The sequence below is a fragment of the Heteronotia binoei genome, chromosome 1, assembly GCF_032191835.1.
Source record: "Heteronotia binoei isolate CCM8104 ecotype False Entrance Well chromosome 1, APGP_CSIRO_Hbin_v1, whole genome shotgun sequence".
NCBI lineage: Eukaryota > Metazoa > Chordata > Lepidosauria > Squamata > Gekkonidae > Heteronotia > Heteronotia binoei.
In genome coordinates, this window is record NC_083223.1 from 105,468,488 (window position 1) to 105,493,779 (window position 25,292).

Sequence of the window (25,292 nt, forward strand, 5' to 3'; positions counted from 1 at the left end):
CTCTTTCAGCTTGCCTTTAAGACAGAACCTGGCTAAACTGATCTGTAGCCATCTAGCCATCTTATGCATGATTGTGATCTATAGTACCTTATAGCACCTGTTTTACCTATTTTAATTAATTTATGTAACTGAATTGTATTTTAAAATTGTTTGCTTACATTGTATTTTATTCAAATCATGGTATTCCATGTCTGTGAGCCGCCCTGAGCCCACCTTTGGCGGGGGAGGGCAGGATATAAAAATAAATTTACTTTACTTTACTTTATTTCCTGCATTTAGTTAGTTGCAAGAATTTTGTGACAAACGGCCTCCTGAAATGGAAAGCAGTAATGTGGGGAGTGACCCTGAGGGATGTATTATATATTAGTAGTCTGCATGCTGCCCCTGCCTCATGTAGGCAAAATAGTTGTGTGAAAACCTGGGGTCAGGAGCCTTGAAGCCTTGTTGGCAGAATGAGGTTATAGCTTCGAGACAGCATTTACAAGTGCATACTTCAGGTGAAGAGCAATAATTGCTGTCTAAAAATGCTATTTCCTGAGATGACTACATTCTTAAAGAAGAGATAAGAGGGGCAGTGTTCTAGGACAGTATGGGAATTCTTGTAAGGAAGAAATCAATGGTGATAGATACGTTTTTCTGAATGGCAGCTTGCACCATACTATTGATCTTTCCCAGCAATATGCAAATGTGAGAGGAAATGAGATCTGGAGCATTGTTTCTGTCCTTGCCAGTAGCCCAACAGACCTGATTTGTTTCCTGTAGAAACTGCAGGTATACCTTGCAATAAGCCCCAAAGCAGCTGTAACTGGCAGAGATTCCTTAACAGACTGTCAGAGCACCCTTATAAAATGTAGAAAACAAAATAATATCTGAAGAACACTGGTCTAAAACATAAATTCAGGTGGGTAGCTGTGTTGGACTGAAGCTGCAAAACAAAGTTTGATTCCAGTGACACCTTTAAAATCAACAACTTTTGGTATAAGCTTTCATGTGCATGCACAGTTCTTCAGATACATTGAAACAGAAGTCACCAACCATTACACATAGGTAGAGAGCCAATTAGAGTCAAGATGGATAATTAACTGACGAGTAAATGTAACTAAGACTGGATGAAAGCGATTGGTAAGACCTGTGAATAGCAGCAAATTAGCATACAGCATAATAAGGGAGTTTGCAAACAAATACGAGAACTGAATGATGTTATCATGTGCAGTTAGATGAGAAATCTCTGTTAAGACCTTCCATTGTCCTGAGTATTATAATACCTTGTAACTCAGCATTCTCCCATTCTAGTCTGTTTCTGAAGTTCCTTTGCAGCTACTTTGAGGTGTCCCCCATTGAATGTGCTGTAAGGTTGAAGTGTTCTCCTACAGGTTTCTCAGTTTTGTAATTCTTGATGTCAGGTTTGATGTCAGACCCGAACTCTGAATCATGTGAAGCTGTAAAGCTGAGTAATGTCGTTAATTGGGATGGGATCCCAAAAGGAAGCTATGTACAAACTTTTTTCTGTATGTGTTTGGAACAAATGTATGGATAGAATTTTTTCTTGAAAGAAATAAGTCCTACCTAATGATGGGCCACGGACTGAAACACGCTTTAAAATCTGGAAATCGCACAGTGTGGACTTATATTTTGAGGCTACTATTTTCAAGAATATATACCCATTTGAAGACAACATTTAATATCATTAAGAGACTGCTTGAGTAAAGAGACTGCTTGGTTGGAAGGACTTTATTGCAAAGAGACTTTTTGTAGCAAGGACTGTGCCAATGTATTGTATGAATTGGTTGAATATATTTCTTTGTACATTATATATTCTTTGTAGTGTTATTGAACACAGATTCTTGGGTGTGTTTGAAGCGCATTGTTGGCATTTACTGGAATATACAGTGTTAGAAGATGAGCAAATGAATGAGCCTGAGATACTGTAGTTTATGTTGCCAATTCCATAGGTTGTGTTGTCTTGGTGTATGTGACAGCATTCTAAGCATAAATACATTTTCTGGACACTACTGTACAAATACATGATGGACACATAGACCACCTTGTACTGGAAACCTACTGACTGACAAATGTATATACATGCCTCTAGCTACCTCTAGACCTAACAACGTCACTGTACCATTTTAAACTCATTCAATTACTCATTTTTTTAAACCTCCTCACCCTCTACCTCTACTTAATGGTTGATGAATTATGTTTCAATGTATCTGAAGAAGTGTACATGAACACAAAATTATACCCAGAATAAAACTTTGTTGGTCTTAAAGGTGCCACTGGACTCAAACTTTGTTCTGGCCTAAACATGTCTCAGAATGGACAAATTCAGTGCAGTGTCGCTAGGTGGCAGTAATTACAAAGCTTAGTTAAATGAGTGCTTTTTTAAAGGAATCAGCTGATTTTCTTGTGATTTTGAAGCCATACTTTCCTTTAGTCAGGTTGCCATTAGTTTTCATGGTTGTCGTCCTGTACCTTAGACATCTGTATGGCAGGTATAAATCCAACAGGTTCCACACTTTCCCATTATTCTCTGCCAGGCAAGAAAGTTTAAGCTGCTGAAATCCTCTATATATCTATCTATAAACAGTTCTGTAGAACCTATAAATCTGAGTGTTTTAATTCAAGCATAAGCTTTTGTGGACTAGAGCCACTTTTATCAGATGCCTGAGTGGACTATAGTCCATGCATGATTATGCTTGAATTAAAAAAAAATAGTGTCTTTAAGATGCCACCAGATTCCTTTATGGGTTTGCCATTGCCTGTCTCTGCATAGCACCCCTGGACTTCCTTGGTGGTCTCCTAAAAGTACTAACCAGGGCTGACCATGCTTTGCTTTCAGGATCTGACAAGATTAGGTTAGCCTGGACCATCTAGGTCAGAGCACTAGAGCTATATTATTAAAGGCACAGAAGCCTAGACATGAAAAAGATGAATACCCTATCTGTAAATGTGACTGAATTAGAAAAATTGAGAGAGAACCATGCTCTAATAAGCATTTTGAAGCTTGTGTTAATACAGTTTCACATTTTTAGTATAAATGTTTATACATATAGTTACTGCAGAAAACTTTTTTGAATCTTGACAGCTTGCAGTGATGGTACCTAACAATAAATTCAGAACACCTCTGTAAGTTGTGCCATGTAAATTGCTATTATCATGGTTTCTGCTTTGATTTAATAATTTGTTCTTGAACTTTATCATAAACTTTTAAATTAAGGAAAGAAGCCCTTGATCTGTCAAAATAGAAAGGTTCCTACCATATAGTTTTTTAAAATGCCTCCCTGTAAGACATACTGTGGGAAATTATTGGACCACTTGATAAAGCTGTTTAATTCAATTTTTTAAAGATAAAATTCCAGATGGCAAGAGGCAAGAAATATAGTAATCTCAAAGCCAGACAGTGGAGCTCATGGTATGCATTTCTTAACATCCCATTTCCCTTTTCATTCAGAATGCCAAGATCTTCAACTCTTTGCTAGGAAATAGAATTAATCCCTTTCTGCTGGAGACTTTTAAAGTCATGAACTTTACTCAAGGGGCTCTGGGTGATCAGAGCACAATGCAACCAACTTTGCAGGTAGGCGCTGCATTCAGATGGCAGAATATACACCAGCTTGGCTTGTTGCTGGACTTGTGTGCATGACTTCTCCCTCCCTACTCATATGGAAATTCCTAGCTAGAAACTTGTGGTATGCAAATACAGGCATGCCATGAAAGTGGAAGGAAGAAGAAGAAGGCATATGGCATGAGTCCAGCAGCAAACTAGGTTCACTAACATCCTCACTTCCTGTCTGCTTGTATGACATTTGAATATAGCCATTTTCAATCTAGAAAGTTCTTGGTTCAGTGGAAAACCAGTCTTCTATTTATTTTCCTCATCTCTGACAGAGGAAACAAACTGAACATCAAAGGCCTACAAACCAAAAGCAGCCTTCTGGTTGATGGCAAGGTGTTCTTTGTCACTCTCCAAGGCTGGGTCCAGATGGCCAGTATAAGCCGCCTCAGGGATGCCGCACAACCAGCCCCAAAAAATATGTCCAAACATGCACATCTGACTCCCATCCTGCTCCTGCCCTCACACCATCCTTACCTGCCATTCTGCCACCTCTAAAAGCTACCACATACTAAGTGGTAGCAAACCGGTGAGACATTTCCGAGGTGCCTTTCCCGGCCGTCTGAACAGCAAGGAAGTGCCCAGGGAGTGGCAGTAAGGCAAATGAACACGGTGGATGTTCCTCTGGAGCATCCCTGTTTTGGTTGTCTGACCACCCCAGGGCACTTCTTTTTATACTGTATCACTTCTGGGAAGGGATGCTGCTGCCCCAAGCCAGCCATCTGTACCCAGCCCAAGAATCTCTTTCATGGCTACTCAGACAGAGATACAGTAAAAGTTTATGGGTTTTAAAATTAGTTTTTAAAAGTAATTATTCCTAAACTACTAAAACTTCTCAGATTCTTCTTGTCAAGACATATATTTAACCTTTCTTTTATTCAGAGAAGTCTGTTTAGTCCTTGGGTGTCAAACTTATGGCCTGTGGGATGCAACCATCCTGGCCAGGGCCTGTGGCTCTTTTCTCCCCCTCTTGCCCCTCCCTCTTTGAAGCTCAGAAGCTGTCAAAGTTGCCAGCTCCTTTTGGGCTTGCAAAGCTGCAAAGAAAATGAGAAATGGGTTTTCCATTAAAGTCTCTGTGCCCAGATAGGCTACTGGGCCCAGATAGGCTACTGGGCCAAGAGACCTTAATGGAAAATCCATTCCATGTTTTCCTTAAAATGTTGTTTGTGCTACAATGTATTTCAACAGAGTGGAGCTCAGGTAGTTTCACTTTCATGCATTTATATGGCCATTTGAAGCTGTTGCTTGCTAGAGATGTATCCTTGCAAATAAATGGTTGATGCTTTGAGCCAGCTTGTCTCTGCTAAATGGATATGAGAACTGCTGCCTAGTGAGTACTCTAATCTGGGAACCCATAGCTAAAGGGGGATATTACACTGGAGAGCCATTGCCAATCTGAGTAAGCTGGCAAAGGGCTTGCAGTGCCCAGTCATTTCATGTTTTTCTAGGCTCAGAGCATTTTATATTTTTAGTTTTTGCTATAATCCTTGTGCTTTTTCTTGATGTTTTATTTGTAAAATTGCATCTCCAAATCCCATTATTCCCTCATTTTAAACAATACATCACAATAGCTTTAAGCATGTTTGTATTTTAAGTAAAAATATATATCTTTAATTGTGTTTGTCTATGTCCTTTATGAAGTTTATATCTCCACTACCTGGTATTATACTCATGGCCTGGCCTAACAAAGTCACATTTATGTCAGATCTGGCCCACATGAGTCCAGCACCCCTGATTTAGTCCTTATGCATTTAGACACAATGACAGCAATACAATATCTAAAACCTACAACAAAACTACCTAAATTAAAATTAAAATTACATAATTTAACATTTGTACAATTTATGGAATTTACAGTTTCTGAATATACTTTAAATTAGATAATTACTCAGAAGAGAACAACTACAGTCATTTTTGACTCTTGGGTGATGTTGCTTTCACAACGTTTTCACAGCAGACTTTTTATGGGGTGGTTTGCCTTTCTTGTCAAACTATATAAACAGTTGATGTATTCCTTCACATTTAAGGAAGCAGTCCATTCTTGCTAAAGAAGTATTAGGATTGCAGGCTGATTCTGGACTGTGATCTCAGAGTTGGCCTAGAACAGGGGTGTCAAACTCATTTGTTAGGAGGACCAGATCTGACCTAAATGAGACTTTGTCAATCCGGGCCGGGCCATGTCAGTCCGGGCCATGTGTGTACCTATTTAAGATTAGGTAGCGGAGATAAAGAGCCCCGTGGCGCAGAGTGGTAAAGCTGCAGTACTGCAGTCAGAGCCCTCTGCTCACAACCTGAGTTCAATCCCCGGTGGAAACTGGGTTTTCAGGTAGCCGGCTTGAGTTTGACTCAGCCTTCCATCCTTCTGAGGTCAGCAAATGAGTACCCAGCTTGCTGGGGGGAAAGGGTAGATGACTGGGGAAGGCAATGGCAAACCACCCCATAAAAAGTCTGCTGTGAAAACGTTGTGAAAGCAACATCGCCCCAGAGTCGAAAACGACTGGTGCTCGCACAGGGAAGTACCTTTACCTTTTTACCTTTAGCGGAGATATAAACTTTTTAAAGGACACAGACAAACATGACTAAAGATTTAAAAAAAAAAACTTAAAACATGCTTAAAACATTAGCACTTGTTGGTCTTAAAGGTACTTTCTTTGTATTTCTCCCATGGGATCCAGGGAACCAGGCAAAGGAAGCTCTGGCTCTTTCCCTCCCTCGCCAGGTTACCAGAAGGAGGAGGAGCCTCAACTAATGGAGAAAACTGAGGTTTTGCTCTGTAGCTCCTGTGCAATTGAGCAAGCCTTGCAAAGCAAGCTGAGATACAGAAGGATCTCAAACAAAACAATAAAGCAACTGTAGCCAAAACAAATCACTTAGTATCTTAAACAAGTTTACTTAAAAAACTTTCTATACAAAAGTGTCCTATGCAGTTCAAAGTACCAAAAGGCACCACATAAATAGTCTTGAAGTCCAAAAACTTGTAAAAAACCACTAAGGTGGGGTCAATTCAAGGCTGTTTCAAACATGAACGGAACAGTGGAAACGTGTTCAAAGGATGCCTGTGACATGGCGTACCGCAGCACTCCTTCTCCCTCCTCTCCACCTTCCGAAGCACGAAGATAAATGTGTAGAAGCTCTCAATGCGTTCATCGACTTGGCTTGCGCATTTCGAACAACCGCCCAAAGGCAGTTCCAGTTTTTTCAAGAGCCTGAATAAACATCATTTACATCAACCTCCAGTGTTACCATATTAAAAATTGCAAAAGAATAATAATTCCACTACTTACAAATCAATGAAAACATCCTTCTCTGTACTGCATTTAGGAAAACATTTCTATGGTGGCTCACGGTCAAGGCAAACGTTCAAACAATCCTAGCCAATGCCAGCAATTTACAGCATCTGCTTGGTGAATCACACCCGATCTTAAAGAAATATTAACACCACATCAAAGCCTATGTCTCAAATTCTTACAAAAAGCAAGATAAATCATTTTGTACATTTAAACCATTAGGTTCTAGAGTCCATAATTTATGAATCCATTCTGCCTCCTTCTATAAGAGAATTTTGTGAATGTCCCCACCAGAGGGTCTGGAGTCAATCTTCTGTAGAACAAAAAATCTAATAGACTCTGGGTCATGTTTACACATTCGGAAGTGATCAGTAAGAGGAGCACCTGGCACATCATTCCTAATGTGACAAACATGTTCCAAGACCCTGGTCTTTAAAGGTCTCATTGTGCACCCGACATGGGACAAGAGGAAAAAGCACAATATATGGTGACCCGAGTTGGACAATTCGAAAAACACTTAGACCTAATCCTATACCCTCTTCTAGGCTCTGTGGATAAGGATGAAACCACCATGTATTTGCAAGCCTTGCGACTCCCGCAACAAAAATGCCCATTGGGAATTATTATTGATCTGTATTCTATTCCTTACATCTGCCCTCACTAGTTTTTCTTTCAAGTTCCTAGTTCGTTTAAAAGCCACTAATGGTGGGAGTTGACAACCCAATATATGCTGGACCACATGCCAGTGTTTTTGTACAATATTTCTGATGGCCAAAGCTCTGGGGGTAAAATCCAAAGACCACATGAGTCTATTCCCAGTGTTTTGCCTTTCTTTGTACGTAAGTAAATCAGAGCAAGCCCTAACTCCAGACCTCAATCTGGCTTGCCTCACTATTGTCAGGGGATATCCACGTTGTGTAAAAAAGCCACTAATCTTTCTACACCCATCATCAAAATCTGCGGGTGAAGTATTGTTCCATTTTAACCTTAGAAAACTTGCCATAAGGAATATTATTGTGCAGCTTTGATGGATGAAAGGAGGAATAATGAAGGTAAGTGTTTCTCTCTACGGTCTTGCGAAAGTTTCTGACAGCTAAAGTATTGTTGATAGTCCTATAGACTATCGTATCAAGAAAACTAATAATGTCTGGATCATGTAGGGGAGTAAATTTAATATCTCTATTGAATGAATTCATAACCTCAACTAAATGGGGGATAGTATCAGCATGTCTAATCCTAATCCAGGTAGCTGGCAAACAGATAAAACCATTGTTCAAAGTTTCTCCCCAGATATCAAGTTCTCCTCCTCCTTTCCAATTTAGGAGTTAAATTTGGTTAGACCTTGGATAAAAACCATTTTGGTAATAACCCTGCTCACATGGAATCCCCTGAAAAGACAGCTAGCTGTCACCTACTTTGCGTTCACGTAGAAGAGTTTCTGGCATTTGGTAGACAGTCAGCTCTAGTGACCACCTGCTCATTTTATGCTGCCGTATTTTTTAAATTTATAATTGCTCCAGTGGTATTTTATCATACTTGGAGTTAGTTTGAATATATTAATCACCTTTTTAAAGCAGAAGCATCTGAAAGGAAAGATACCAGTTGGTTTGCCTTATCCTCTGATAAATGGGGAGCATTCTCTCTCTCTGTGCTTGGAAGATGATGCCCATCATACCACTTGACAATACAAAAAACTTTCCATTAGATTTCTGCTGTTATTAATTTCTGCAGTTTTGGTAGATGTATATAAAAAGCTTACTTGTGTCAACCCACCAAGATAAATGTGAGGGCTGCTGATATGTATGAGTTGAGCTGTTTCAGCCCATTGCAGTAAATGGAAAACATATTCAAAATACTCCTTTAAAAGCTTTGTCAGAATCTCAAAGTGTTAACTTTCAGAAAATAACTGAAAGTTATTTACCTAAGATTGCATTTAAAATTGTAGAAAGAATATTAATCATGTATTGAAGCTTTCCCCCCACACTGATGGAAGTTATTGTTTGGAGGTTTAACACTTTCAAATGTATCTTTACTAATAGGAAAGCTACTAGGAAAGAGGAGAAACTTTCTCCTCTTTAAAATGAAAGCTCATTTCTTAGAGAGCTGAACAGTGCAGAGATTTCAATGGTTTCAGATTGGAGTAACAGAGCATAATCTTATACTGTAATAGTAATAGCAGGTTAGGTTTTGCCTTAGGACAGCAGGTCTAATTACACAATTAGCCTGTAATACAGTAGGTGCCCAGGCATGAGTTTTAGTTATTTACAAAGGCATTGCCTCTGCCTTCATTTCACACTATTCCAGGACTTCTGTGTAATTCTGAATTATGAGAAGCCACCCATGACTCTCTTACTTGTGCTGTTTTAAAAATACAAGTACAATGGAGTTTATATAGCTTATCTATCAGTGTTAGGGTATCCGCATGGTTGTGTTTTATTTTCTCTTTTTAAAACAAGTAGATACTTATAAACAATTCTCTCTCTAAGCTGCGGAGTCTTGTGAGCAGAAATTCTACTTCATGAGCTACTGGCTTTCAAGTTGTGAGCAAGCAATTTGGCTACTGCATACATTAGTTTGCTCTGGGATCGTCCTTTCTTAGCTAAGACAAAAATGTGTGAGCCAGAGGCTAAAAAACTGAGCTCACACTAACTCAGTTTAGAGGGAACACTACTTATAAATAGCAGAGACACTGAAGGACTGAAAGGACTTTAATATTTTTCTTTTGTTGAAAGGTATTAAGAGGTCATGGAATTTGACAGATGCTGCAAACATGACAATATCAGACAATAGCACTGTGATGCTGGAGTGTAGAAAGCTTTGGGGCCATCTCTATACCGAGCCTTTTTAAGCACTTTCCATTGCTTATTCATTCCTGCCACATTTGTTATAAGGTCTAGTTTGAAGCCATGGCCAGATGTTCTGCATTTCCTGCGGTAGAGCTGTTGGCTATGGTGATGGCTGTTGCAGCCAATCCTGCCTGAAGCTCCTGGCTGCTGCTTCTTGCATGCTTGCTATTGACCTCCTCCAATGAATACAATCATATGACATTTGTGATGCCTTCAGACTTGAGGTAAACTTTTCCAAACCATCTGAGATACATGGGAATTCAGCCCTGACTCCCAATGACACAAATGGAAATCATTTGTTCACTTCTGTGGAATAAGATTTAAAGCACCAGCATTCAAAGAAAGTTCTAACTTTTTTTTTAAAGAGGAATATTTGAAAGAGTCATACTGTCTGTTACATGCAGTGTCAACAAGACATATGGACAGCTATAGTGATGTGTTGCCAGAATAATAGAAGTAATTGGGGGGGGGGGGTCTAGGTTCCAATCATGATGCTTCCTTCCTCTCCAAAAATACTAGAACTTGAGGGCATCCAATATCAACTCTCTTGACCCCCTACATAATTTTATAAACCTCTATTATGTCCCCATTTCATTGGCTGAAATAGATGTAAGCCATTTCAGTGAGCCTGTTCTTTCCCTCACCCCCCACTTCCAAGGGATCATAGAAATCACTTTCAACTAGGAAGGCATTTAAATGCCATCTCAGTTCACTTGTGAGCTGCACCACTGTGGCAGCAGTGCAACTTGAAAAAACAATTGTAAAGGATTCCTTTAAATGGTTTTTGAAAGCCCTGCCACCAGTGGCAGCATGTCTGCCAACATGAACCAACTGGTTCATGCAGCTTAAGAGGGCAGGATGACACAAACTGAGGTTTGCAAACTTCAAAACCGAGCCCAAGCTTTGGTCCATAATTTGGTTTGTGCCCATCCCTAGTCAGTATTGTCACTCAGACTAGCAGGGATTCTCCAGGATCTCAGACAGAAGTCTTTCATATCACCCACCACCTGAACCCTTTTAAGTGGAGATGTTGGAGATTGAACTTGGGACCTTCTGCATGCAAATCAGAGGCTCTGTCACTGAGGCAAAGTCCCTCCCCATGCTATCAAACAGCATTGGCTTTATTTCTCTCATACAATTAATGCGGGTGGTAAGTCTGTGTTTACATCATTTGAGACTGAAGGATAACTTGATGGAATGTCCCCACAAAGAAAATTCCCCACACAGAGAAAAGCAGCAGTTCAGGAGAAAAAGTAGGGCTAGAATACTTGACCCTGCTATTTTTTTGTTGTGCTTTGTTGGTACTATGATTAAGGGGTTGGAGCCCTTTCCCTATGAGGAAAACCTGAAGAGTCTGGGACTTTTCAGTTAAGAAAAAAGACAATTAGGGACATAATAGAAGTTATAAAATTGCTATGAATAAGGTCTATTGTGGAGAAAAATACAGCAGGCTCTAAAAAGAGGCTCTGAATGAGTGCTCCCCTCTTGGCGTTTTCCCATTCACCCAAGGTGGCCATTTTCTGTAGGGGAATTGATCTGACTTCATCTTTCCATCTCCTCCCCACTCCCTGAAGCCTATGTCTAGGTAAAGTACAGCCTTTGTCCACAGTGAGAACCAAAACAGCTTACAGAATTTTCCTGTCTCCCTTTTGATTTGTATAACAATCCTGTGAAATAGGCTAGCTGAAAGTCGATGAGTGGTCTGAAATCACAGTATGGACCAAAGCAGAAGGGAAGCAATCTCAGCAGGATATAATGACACAGTCTGCCTTGTAAAGCAGCCATTTTCTCCAGGGGAAGTGATCTCTGCCATCTAGAGCGCAGTTGTAATTCTGAGTGATCTCCAGCCCTCACCTGGAGATTGGCAACAGTGGTTCCCCAGGAGGAAGTGGCTGGTTTGCAGGTTGGAGTCTATGACATTGTACCTGTCAAGCAATGTTTCATACTATTATAACTGTCTATGTTTATTAGAATATAACTGCTATACCGTACCTGTTACTATGAAATCAAGCTGAGGCACATCAAAGCAGAAGAGTTAGCTGGCGCCCCTCCCTGCACCTCTCTCACCTTTACTAACAAATGCAGGAATTCGCTCTTTGAAGATAAAGCCTCCAGGGACATTTTCCCAGGTCTAGCCAGGACCCAGGAAGAATAACCGCAGGGAGATAAGAGAAAGTACTGTGTGACTTTTCGCACGTGAATACAAGACTGTTTGGCAATTGTAGCTTTGTTTATAGAACCTTTGATGTGCCATCTTTAAAATATGCATTCTGCTGTTACTCTGTATCAGTTCCAATTCTTGGCTCAATAGAAGCACATGGATTATCAATAAATCTATACTTTGTTTCAAATCAAGGACTAGTTCCTTTGAAATTCGCTTGCTTGACAGTACCTGTCTGACATTCCTCAAACCCCACCATCTCCAGGCTCTACCCTTCAAATCTCCAGGAATTTCCCACCTAGGAGTTGGCAACCCTATCTTCTTCCCTTTATCTGCCCTCCAACTTTGCATCTTCTCCCTCCTCCCTGCAGCTTCTATCTAGAAAAAGGACGTTCTTCCTCCACAGGAGGGGAGCCGATTACATCATTTTCCTGTCCTCCTTTTGATCTGCACAACAACCCTGTGAAGTAGGCTAAAAGTCTGTGACTGGTCCAAAAGCATCCAGTCATCTTTCAAAGCAAGAACCTGGGTCTGGCAAACCCTGCTCTGAAGCCCTAACTTCTATGCCACACTGGCTGTCATAGGGGGGCTGTTGCTGAACAATAGCAAGCAGCCAGGACTAGGGTAGCCAGCCTCCTGGTGGAACCTGAATGCCTTCTGGGATCACAACTGAATACCAGACAACAGATCTATCTCCCCTTAGAGAAAATAACTGCTTTAGAGGGTGGACTCCATGGCATTATATTCATCTGTGGCCCCTTCCCTCCCCAAACCCGACCCTCCTCAAACTCCATCACAAAATCTCCAGGAATTTCCACCAACCTGGAACTGGCAATTCTAGTCAGGACTGCCCAATGAGTTCTTCCTCAGAGGCCTTTAGTGATGCCTCTCAGACCACTCTCTCCCTGATAAGATTGTTAGTCTTAAATACAGGAGTTCGTTTTCTCTCTCTCTTTGGCTTTTGCTCCCTCTTCCCTCCCTCCCTCTCTCCCTTCCCCCCTCCCCTCTGTATCTGCACTGCTGCCATGGGATGCCATTCGCTCTGTTGTCTCTGGCTGTTTCCCTTCAAGAGGAGGAGAGGGAGGAACCCTCAGCCAATCAAGACAAACTTTCTTTCTCTCCTCTGTGAAGCAGTGACAGGCAGCTCAGCCAATGAGAGAATATCTGATTTATGACCAGTCTGCTAAGGGAATTATTATATAGGAGAGATGTATGGGGTCAAGAGAGCTGACTTTCTTCCTCTCCCAAAATACTAGAATTTGGGGGCATTCAGTGAAGCTGATAAATAAATTCAGGACAGACAAAAAGAAATACTACTTACACAAAGAGTGATTAAAATGTGGAATTCGTTGCCAGAGGATGAAATGTTGGCCACAGCTTTAAAAGAGGATACGGTAAATTAATGGAGGATAGGTCTATCAGTGGCTAGTAATAGCCATGGTGACTGAGGGGAATCTCCACGTTCAGAGGCAGTCAACCTCTGAATCCCAGTGCCAGGAGGCAACCAGGGGAAGGTCTCAGCCTGTACGCCCTGTTGGCCTTCCAGTGGAACTGGTTGACCACTATGTGAGACAGAATGCTGGACTAGATGGTCCACTGATCTGATCCAGCAGGGCTCTTCTTATATTCTTAATAAAAGTACTTTATTTTCCATCCATTTGCTGAAGATACCTTTGTTGTGCAGTAGTCACCAGATATTTCAAATATTATTCTGGATACCAGATGCAGTAGTCAGTTAAAATGTCAATTTAAGTTATCTGCCCATGGTGCAGAGTGGTAAAGCAGCAGTACTGCTGTACTGTGGTCTGAACTCTCTGCTCACGACCTGAGTTTGATTCTGGTGGAAACTGGATTCAGGTAGCCGGCCCAAGGTTGACTCAGCCTTCCATCCTTCCGAGGTCAGTAAAATGAGTACCCAGCTTGCTGGGGGGAAAGTGTAAAAGACTGGAGAAGGCAATGGCAAAACCACCCTGTAAAAAGTCTGCCGTGAAAACGTTGTGAAAGTAACGTCACCCCAAAGTTGGAAACAACTGGTGCTTGCACAGGGGACCTTTCCTTTCCTATTGAAATAACTTGATATACATTGGCTTATATCCAAGCATTGCTTTGGAACAGCTGGCCTTGGATCACCTGCTGAGTCTGTTTCCATGCCCTTACATATACTGCAGTTTCATATGGCCTCAAGAATAGCTGAAGTTAAGAAATTTAGATATTGTTGTTGTTGTTTTGAACTGAGGGAGAACTCTGTGCACATTCCACACATACAAGTAATGTCTAGGATTTGTTAAATCGTTTACTGAGATGACCACAAGTATTTAACATGAGGGGGCAGTGCTTGTAGAAACACTAGGAAATTCTGCTTACCTTCTGAAAGCATAATGCATATTCCTGGCTGACACAGAACCCTTGCCCAAATCTGATTCAAGTGTTCAAAGGACAGTGAAAATCTCACAAGCTAACATTTCATATCATGTGTTGTTTTGCTTGCTGTATGATAAAGTGCTACCTTCTGTTGTGAGCTAAAGTTCGCGCACTAGGTTTGGGCTGTATGATACAGAAATGTGCCATTTTTCAAGCTCTGGTAGTGTTTATCATATATTAGAATCATAGAGTTGGAAGGGACCTCCAGGGTCATTTAGTCCAACCCCATGCACAAAATTGACAAATACCGCCCCCTAAATTCACAGGATGCTCATTGCTGACAGATGACCATCTAGCCTCTGTTTAAAAACCTCCAAGGAAGGAGAGCCCACCACCTCCTGAGGAAACCTGTTTCACTGAGAAACTGCTCTAACGGCCAGGAAGTTCTTGTTAATGTTGAGCCGGAAACTCTTTTGATTTAATTTTAACCCATTGGTTCTGGTCCTACCTTCTGGGCCCACAGAAAACAATTCCACGCCATCCTCTATGTACTTGAAGATGATGATAATATCATCTCTCAGCTGCCTCCTCTCCAGGCTAAACATCCCCAGCTCTTTCAACCTTTCTTCATAGGACTTGGTCTCCAGACCCCTCACCATCTTCATCACCCTCCTCTGGACCCATCCAGCTTGTCTGTATCCTTCTTAAAATGTGGTCCCCAAAACTAAACACAATACTCCAGGTGAGGTCTTACCAGAGCAGAGTAAAGCGATACCATCACTTCACGTAATCTGGACATTATACTTGTTGATACACTGTTGACTCAAGTTCGGTGTATGGACCCCTAGATCCTTTTTTCACATACTACTGCTAAAACAAGTCTCTCCCATCTTATAACCATGCATTGGATTTTTCCTACCTAAATGCATAACTTTACATTTATCCCTGTTAAAATTCATTTTATTGGTTTTAGCCCAGTTTTCCAGCCTATGTGTACCAGTTTTCAGTTTCCTGATTTGTGCAGAAGCACTTCACCTACTTTGAGATTTATACTATGTCTTCCTTCTTAATGGAGATATATTACTAAATTCTCCTTGTGTCTGGTGTCTTGGACTGAATATTGACTATTTTTGAGTTTATAGGATAGTACAGAAGTGTCTTAGCTGTTTTGGTGAGAAAAGAGACATTTTTGCCCATTTTTAAAGGAAGGAATGTAGAAATGTCCCCCTTTCAGAAATTTTTAGTCATTGAGCTAACTGTATGGCTGCAATTGTAAGAATACTTTCCTCCGAGTAAGATGAATTGAATTAAATAGGACTTACCTGTGAACAAACCTGCTAAGGATTGCACCTTTTAACATTCTAAGACCCAGCATGGTACTACAATGGTTAGAATGCTGGACTAGGACCTGGTAGACTCAGGTTTGAGTCCTCTCTGCCATGGAAGCTTGCTCAGTGACCTTGGGCCAGTCACACCCTCTCAACCTAAACTACCTCAGTGGATGGTTGTGAGGATAAAATGTGAAAGATAAGAAGAGGAGGAGGAAACTGAATTTATATCCCACCCCTCACTCAGAATCTCAGAACAGTTTACAGTCTCCTTTCCCTTCCCCTCCCCACAACTGAGATCTTGTGAGGTAGGTAGGGTTGAGAGAGCTCTTTCAAGAACTGCTTTTGCAAGAGCAGCTCTAAGATAACATGTGACTGGCTGAAGGTCACAACAGCAGCTGCATGTGTAGGAATGGGGACTCAAACTTGGTTCTCCCAGATTAGAGTCTGTACTCTTAACCACTATACCAAAGAGGAGAATGATGTAGCCACTTTTGGTTTTCAGTAGGGAGAAAGGTGAGGTATAAATGAAGTAAGTAAATGAATGATGTATCTACTTTCAGCTTTGTAAGTCACACAGAGATATATGCTCATGATTTTGATGCCCTTGTCAGTGAGACTGAGCTTCTTTATATGTTATGCTTGTGGTTTCTGATTGACTGATTATTACCAAATCAAACTATGCATATACTTTTTGAACATATTTTTCATCAGTAAGATTACTTGTACGTACATGTATATGTAACCAACAGAATTTTTCTGGCAGCTTGCTTTTCAACATCTACTCCTACAGCACCCCATAAACTTTTTTTCTAAAATTCTCTACACCAGGGGTCCTCAACCTTTTTAAATAGGGGGCCAGTTCACTGTCCCTCAGACTGTTGGAGGGCCGGACTGCCGTTACTGTACAAGGCCGCGGGCCGTCAGTTCTCCGTCTTCTGCATCTCTCTCCCTTCCCCACACCACACACCCTGGCCTGGGAACTCACCTCACCTCGGTATCACCTCACACTCTGTCTCCGCCGCCTCAGCCCAGTGCCGGAAGTGTGCGTTGCTAACGCAAGTTTAGGTCGAACGTCACTTCCGGTCTGATTTTGCCATAACCCGGCGGGCCGCATAAACGTCCTCAGCGGGCCACATCTGGCCCGCGGGCCGTAGGTTGAGGACCCCTGCTCTACACTATGAAAAGCAGTTTGGGGCCTTTTACTGCCCTGGAGACAGTTTCTAAGAGTCATATCACAAAGGCAAATAGGTTCATACATGGGTACACGCATGGGCCATATTCTACATAATGTTATTTTCATTTCTCAGAAAACTGTGGAACATACTTTCCAGAACTGAAAAGAAATCCAGATAAATATATACAAAGTTGTTCTGAGTCTGTTAAAAAGTGGCTAAGAAAACTGAAGGACAGTGGGAAGATTCTCCTATTAATTACCAGCTCTCACAGTGACTACTGCAGACTTTTATGTGAGCACATCTTAGGGTAAGTGGAATACTATTTTAGTTCATTATGATATAGTATTTAGAATGATATAGTATTTTAGACTATATCATTCAAACAGCAACTGCAAGAAAATGGTTGTCTGAGAACTTTCTCCTTAGTAATTTTAGAAGGGCATGTGTTCTTGTGTCTTAAAATGTAATATATGAAGATTCTCCCAAATTTAATTTTTTATCTGAAATTCAGCTACAGTATACTGTATAGTGTATCAAGAGCAGCACTTCAGGGACGTATTTGAGTCTTATCACATGGACCATTTTGTATCAAGATCATGTCCCCTGCTGCTTTTCACTCAATAATAAAGGCATGGAAGTTTCCAGAAGCAGTCCTGATCATCATCAGAGAGAAGGACGGGGTATAAAATAATTCTTCTTCATCATCAACTTTGTTATACAGTCAACAGTCTGTATGTAGAGCACATTATGTTAATCTAGTCTTGACACAACTAGCTTGTGGATAACTGGAGGGAGATCAGTTTCCTTCTGAGAATGGTGGCAGTTATCATACCACCCATAGTGAGTAAAAGGTGCTACAAGCCTCTTGATCCTGCTTCTCAACCTGGGTAGTTACATGTAATCCATTTTTCTGGAATACCACCAGCTTTCTCTGTAGGCAGCATTTGAAGCAGTTGTCCTGTGTTCCCAGTGAGAAGAATGTATACATAACAGATTCACATATACACATAAAATCCCTCCCTCTCTGCCCTAAAGCAGCATGAACTCCTTGCCAGAAGGACAGACTAGCCAGACATTTCCTTCTTTGTCTCTGTTATAGCTAATTTTCATTTGCTGTGGGGACCTTGAAAAAGTACATAAAAGAAAAACCTGATGAATATGAGTCTGAAGTACATTTCCAATGAGAAAAAGCAAAGAAGAATGACATTTTTAGCTGTGAGGAGAAAAAAGAATGAAGTTATAATAGAGATTAGTAAAATTGTGAACTGGATTTAAAGAGTAAATACAGTAGGAGTGGCCAGTGGTAGTTCTCCAGATGTTTTTTGCCTACAACTCCCATTAGCCCCAGCCAGCATGGCCAATGGCTGGGGCTGATGGGAGTTGTAGGCAAAAAACATCTGGAGAGCTACCGTTGGCCACCCCTGAAATAATTTCCAATATAATAATTTGTAGTCAGCCAATGAAATTGATGGGTAGTAGGTTCAAGATGAATACTTCTCAATTAATGTTAATTAAGGTATAATTAAGGTATGGAAGTCATTACAACAAATGTGGCTAATGAGCACTAGCTTAAGTGACATTAAAATGCTGAGAAAAGATCAGAGAGCATAGATTTACTAACCAGGATGGCAAAACAGATCCTTCATGTTCAGTGGAAGCATGTATGTGAGTCATATATGCTGAGAGAAAAGAGACAGACCTTGTGTAAGAGTTCCAGAAGTCTGGCTGCTGCTCCAAACTAAATGGTAGACTGGATGCACTAATGCATCAAAGGCAATCTTTGTTCTTTCGTTCTTGTATTGTTTTGGTGTTGCAACGCATCCTTGCCCAGAATATATGCTTTCTTGAGGCAATGGAAATATGGACTAATGAAACGAAAAAAATAATTCTGCTAGTCATAGTGTGCACCCTGGTAGAATTATGCAATTTGTCAGTAGCACTCGCACATAACTATAAATACTGAAGGCATGCACACAAGCCCAAACCCCCAACATTTAGAAATCTCAAACAAAATATGCAGATTTGAGCTACACATGTCAAACTTCTTTCCCCCAACAAAATGCATGAGAAAAATGGCTTGATACTGGGATTATGCTTGTGACTTAATTCTCAAATGTTAGTGCACTTTATGAATTTATAAATCATAAAGATAGAAATTATTATGAAAGATAATCCTATGTATCTTTGGTGGTGGAAAATACTATCAAGGCATAGCCAATTTATGTTGACCCCATGGGATTTTCAAGGCTAGAGGCATACAGAGGTGGTTTGCCATTGCCTGCCTCTGCTTAGTGACCCTGCTTAACTTCCAAGATCTAACTAAACTGGGCTAGTCTGGGCCATCCAGATCAAGGCTATCTTTAGTTTTATGGGGCCCTACTTCTAGTAAGTGAGTACAGTAATTCAGGCTGCCTGTTCCATGAATAAGAATTTCATTTTGTAATACCTGGTACATTGATGTGCTTTGCTCTCTTTCATTGTAAATTTCAGTTAAATAAACAGATTAAACTGAGTTGATTCAGCTAAAAAAGGTCCAATTGTGGAATGATGAGGGGAAAGGGAAGCTCAGTACATTCTTTGTGTGTGCCTTTCATACAGTCAGTTGATCTACATAGAACTTGTTTCCTTTTCTTCTTCTTGAATTGCTGTACTCAGAACACTGGTACCTCCTAAATATCTTCCAGATGCCTTCCCTCTCCCTTTGCACTTGATCATGCGTCTCAAGCAGTTCTGTCATTCTTCTTAAGAAAATTGCCATGGACATATGTAGAAAGCAAAAGAAATGCAGAGTTTAACCACAATGAAACCATTAAGAACATTTATGCACTCTTTGCAATGGCTTTCCACATACATTCCCTTAGCCAACATGCACATTTACCCATTTAAAACATATGTCCAATTGCATTTGGAATGAAAGTCTAGGATATCGACTTTTTAAACAGAATATTACACAACTTTATCAATAATAAACATTTGTCTTGAGATATTGCTGTGGAAAATATGGCCTTTCCAAAGGTTTTTTTTTTATATAAAATGAGTTTTATATAAAAAATGGTACTTTTTATAAACTCTCCATGCAGTACAATAAGATAATATTTGTCTGCTATAATTTACAGCAAGCGTTGCTTTAAATTCTTAAAACACGTTTTAATAAACATGCATAGAATGTTTGCAATCTGATGAACAGATTGAAATCAGTGGGCTTTAAGCATGCCTAATTTACCACTGGATGCAAGCCAGAGAATCTGAAACATGTCTATGTCCCATTGAAATCGAGTGTTTAAAGCGCCATTTATTTCAGTGTGAGATTTAATTGAACATAGCTTTCCCTGGAAAGTGCCCAAGGAGTATAAATGCTACTGTTTGCTCTCATATTATTCAGATAGAATTGTCAGCTGTTTGCTCACTTCAGCATTTCGTCTGTTTTTCAGGTTGGGTTACTAGTCTCTAAGTGTACCATATATTGGCTTTCTAGCTGAAACTAACTGGCCAAGCCTGATTCTTCATCCGCAAATTATATAAATATTTTCCTGTCAGAAAACTACAATGGCTGCTAAAATTTTGAAAGACATTCATGTGAACTAATATTAGAAAAAAGTAGACAAATGTATATGTATACAAATGTGGGCTGTTTTTGAGCAGGAACACAGTTCTGGCTGGCTTCCTGTTTCCTGCTCAGCCTTAAAGGCACATATTTTAAAAACGGACCTGCAGGAGTTCTAAAACTGCATGGTGATTGTGGGGGGTGGGGCTTCCCCCGCCGGCCAGCTGGCTGGGGGCGGGGAGAAGCCTGTAAAAACGGGGGATCCCCCGCTGGGACCTGGGGATTGTTAGAACTTCAGATATTTCTGATGGTGGATCCACTGTAAAAGCCATTTGTCTACTTTGTCTAGAAAGTCAAGTCTGTACTTATTGCTAGCAGCTCTTTCCAGCCTGGATTTTTAAATACGTCCTTAGTCAAGAGTATACTGCAAACTGTCTTTCCCCTCTTATTTAATGCCCAGGCCTTCCCCTTTAACCCAGTGCCAAAATATCTCATCTCGGGGCTCTCTTCTCCCCTCTCCTGTCCTCACCCTGCAAACAAAGCAAAGCTGTAAAGAAAATGTGGAATGAATTTCCTGTTCAGGCCTATGGGCAGAGCAGATTGGAATGGAAAATCCACTCCATGTTTTTCTTTCAACTTTGTTTCAATGGAGTGGAGCTGAGCTTAATTCACAGGTTTCCTATGGCCAGCTGAAGCTTCCTGGAGTTGTGTCCTTAAAAATCAAGTGCTGATGCTTTCAGCCAGCTTTGTCTTTTCTCAGTGGACATAAGAACTAGTACCTAGTGAATATTCTAACTTGAAACTCACAGCCAAAGTGGGGTATTACATTGGGGAGCCATTGCTAGTCTGAGTATACCGGACAGGAGGGGGAAGAAGCTTGAAATGCCTTTCCATTTCATGTTTTCCCAGGCTGAGAGCATTTTATGTTTTTAGTTTTCTGCTCTGTGATCCTTGTGCTTTTTCTTGATGTTGTATTTTTAAAATTGCATTGCAAAATCCCACTATTACCCTACCTTTCCACTTTAAGCAAAATATTGCAAGAGTTTTAAGCATGTTTGTATTCCAAGTTCAAAATCATATCTTTAATTGTGTTTGCCTGTATCCTTTATAAAGTCTATGTCTTCGCTATCCGGCATTACATTTTAGGACACGCATGGCTCGGCCCCATAAAGTCCCATTTATGTCAGATTTGGCCCTCCTAAAAAATGAGTTTGACACCCCTGCTCTAGTTTTTCTGATCTTGTTTAACTGGTCTTTCAGCTGCATTCCTTGGCCATCATTCGACAATCTGAAAGATGTGTCTTGTATCCTACCAGTCCAATAAGCAAAGTCTAAAGCCTTCCTCCACCTTAAGTAAAGGAAAAGCCACTCAAGTGGAAGGAAGGCTCCTTGGGCTGCAGGAACTTCCTCTAGGCCAGGGGTCCCCAACCTTTTTGAGTTTGCAGGCACTGCTGGAATTCTGATGGGCACAGTCACAAAATAGCTGCTTACCTTCAGCCACACTGTGAAGATTCTTGTGTTGTGGCAACAGCTTCTGCCAAAGCAATGTTTTTTTTTAAAAATGTACAGATCTCCAATCACCTATCAGAAGCTTTGCTAGGGGAAAGCCCCATCTGTTCCCATTTACTTTCTAAAAATATTTGGCAGGCATCAGCAAAGGTGTTGGTGGGCACCACATTGGGGATCCCTGCTCTAACCCAAGGCAGGGTATGCACTAATATAATCAGCTGTTCAGCAAGAAGAGAGGAGAGTGGGGAGGTGACACAGCTAAATCCAATTCCCTACTCACAAACAGTTGATTTGAAGGATTTTAGCAGTTGGATTGGAGTTGGCATTCCCATGGAAAATGCCATTTATGCAACCCGTTCCCCATCCAGTTTGAGAAATGTCCACAGACAGATGGCCTGTAGTTGAATCACAGTACTTAGACAATTTTTTCACAATTCTAGATGCACTTTACCCCTTGAAAATAAAATAAATGTTATTTGTACTTCAGGCCAGGGGAAATACCTATACAGCTCATGAAAATGTCTTTCAATTGTGTGTGTTTGTGTTTTTAACTGTTGCAGGAATGACTTTGCAGAGCTTTTTGACATTGTGATCACAAATGCCCTGAAACCTGGTTTCTTCTCTCAGCCACCAAATCAGAGACCTTTCTGGACACTTGGTAAGCTAATAATAAAGTTTTCAAGGAATTGTAAGAAATGAGGACAAACATTTTTTTAGAGGCAATAAAGATGGAGGTCTGTGTCAAGGAAAGTGATAAGGGTTTTTGTTAGGTACAGGCAATTTTCTAGGAAATCAATTATGAAAGGATGCAGCATAGACATTTAAAAAGTAATGATGCTTTTATTACTGCATATGAATCTGCGACATCTTCAAACAGGGAACTTATGCCTTCATTTGGTATAGATTTTGTTCGCAGAATGTTGGTATAATGTGGAACAAAGTAGGAGTCAAGTTCACCTTTAAGACCAACAAAGTTTTATTCAGAACATTAGCTTTTGTGTGCTCCAAGCACACTTCATCAGATGAAGAAGCAGGTACAGTGGGCAGAGCTACATATAGCTGGTAGACAGTGAGTGAGGGCTTTTTTCACATGAAATAAGAGCCACAGTGTGTAGTAGTCAGAGTGACAGATTAGGATCTGAGAGATTAAGGTTCAGTTCTCCACTTTGCCATGGAAGCTCACTGGGTGACCTTCGACTAGGCATACACTCTCAGCCTAAGCTGCCTCATAGGTTTGTCATAAGGATAAAATGGAGAACAGGAGAACAATGTAAGCCACTTGGGGTCCCCATTGGAGAGGAGGGAAAGGAAGGGCCCCCTGTGCAAGCACCAGTCGTTTCTGACTCTGCGGTGACGTTGCTTTCACGTTTTCACAGCAGACTTTTTACGGGGTGGTTTACCATTGCCTTCCCCAGTCATCTACACTTTCCCCCCAGCAAGCTGGGTACTCATTTTACTGACCTCGGAAGGCTGAGTCAACCTCGAGCCAGCTACCTGAAAACCCAGCTTCCACTGGGGATCGAACTCAGGTAATGAACAGAGCTTAGGACTGCAGTACTGCAGCTTTAACACTCTTCGCCACGGGGCCCTTTACATTGGAGAGGAAGGTAAGGCATAATGTATGTATCTAAATAAATATACTAGGAATAAGGTCCATTGTGGAGAAAAATACAATGGACTCTAGAAAGAGGCTATGGGCGAGTGCCCTCCCCCACCCTTTCTGTCTTCTCACCCACCCAAGTGAAGTCATTCACTCCTCCCCCACCTTCAGAATAACTGATCTCTGCCATCTGGAGAGTGATTTCCAGCTCTAACCTGAAGATTGGCAATAGTAGGTCCTCAGGAGAAAATGGCTAGTTTGGAGGGTAGAGCCTATAGCGTTGCCCCTGTCTGAGGTCCCACCCCTCCTCAACTCCACCCTTTCCACCCCCCAAATCTCTAGGAATTTCTGAAGCTGTAGTTGGCAACTGGCTGTCATGAGGGGCTGCTGCTGAGCAGGAGCAAACAACCAGGCCTAGTTAGGCCATGCCAGTCAAAAGAATAACAGAGGTGGGTGCATTATGACAGTCACACAGACGCTGAAGCTCAGCATTCCTTTTGTTTGCAGCTTCTGTCAATTGCCTAGCAACAGCTACTGCCTAGTAGCTTTCCCAGTAGCCCAATCCTCGTCTGTCCTGGATCTGGCAGTGGGCAGTCAGCCAATGGGAGCCCAAAGGTGGTGACTGACGTGTGATGAGCCAGTGGTTTATGGAGTGCACCCTAAGCCAATGAGAGACCCAGATTCAGCCTCACCATAGGGCTTTTATTATAGAAAGGATAAGCTATTCTACATATCTACTAAGCTGAGACATATTTTATATGGGCTTCTGGTTATCTTCAGCTAGCTATATATTTCTTTTACAGTTTACCAAAGAAACTTTTCCTTTACTCTCTATCCCACAAAATATCTCTTCTAATAATTTTAATAGTTATCATAAAACGATAGGTAAACCAAAAACCACAATCTCGCATGAGCATGAAAAAATGTCTCTAGTTTGAAACTGAAGACATCACTATGATACAACTAGCTGCTTTTTATTCATTCATGCCCTTGAGTTTTTGAGAGCAGGCGGTCTCCAAAGCATTCAGGACAGATCAAAACAATATTTTCCCCTTTGACAGTAGAATATGGGTAAATTCTGGTGTAACTTGTGACCAGGAAGCCATCTGCCACCAGGTCTATTGTTGCCTGCCTGGTGCTTGGTTACTGCTTCTTTGTATAGCCCCAAGCAGGCAGTAGCACCACTTATTGACTCACAGTTTTTGCTAGCCTGATCTATATAAAAGAATTACTGAAATTTAACTGGATCGTTATGGTTACAGTGACTGTTTTCAGAGTCCCCAAAGCAATCCCAAGCGATGCTACTTTCAGCCCACCTGTGGATCAGGAAGTGAATATGAGAGGAAGTAAACAATGCATCTGTTTTTTCTGGCTGTCAGACACTGAAAGTTATCAAACAGTGACAGCAGTACTGCCTGGGTAATATCCCTCAGCTATGAATGAACAGAGTTTTCTTTGTTTGTGAAGACAGAGCAGTATAATTGCTCACAAACGATTGTTAGCTCTATCATAGCAGATTTCTCCTGTAAACTTCAGAACTACACATGGCATTGTAGATTTTTAGTAAATATGACAATGGCTGCAATCCAGAAGGGTCATAGTTATTATTAGAATTTGTTGCTTTTGCCTTCCCCCCCCCCCAAAAAAGGCCAAAGTTCTTATATAATGTCAACAAAATATAATTTTAAACTGTTAAAAAATAATACTATACTTAAAGTCCTTAGTACATAAATAAGAAATAAAGACACCCAGAATATTGTACCTTGCAGACAATATAGTTATCTTGTATGAATCTGTTTGTCCTTACCCAAGATGGACAGGCCACAGCTGAGAACCCAGACAAAATGCGATCCACTGGAGAAGGA

At 41.0% G+C, this 25,292-nt stretch overlaps 1 protein-coding gene across 1 annotated transcript in view; it reads left to right on the forward strand.

Annotated features, from left to right (window-relative positions):
- NT5DC1 (5'-nucleotidase domain containing 1) overlaps positions 1 to 25,292 on the forward strand; it is a 186,531-nt gene that overhangs the window by 117,545 nt on the left and 43,694 nt on the right. The window contains exons 7-8 of the mRNA XM_060238371.1: positions 16,907 to 17,081; positions 22,388 to 22,485. Of these exons, the coding sequence (XP_060094354.1) occupies positions 16,907 to 17,081; positions 22,388 to 22,485 (273 nt within the window). The remainder of the gene's footprint in view (positions 1 to 16,906; positions 17,082 to 22,387; positions 22,486 to 25,292) is intronic.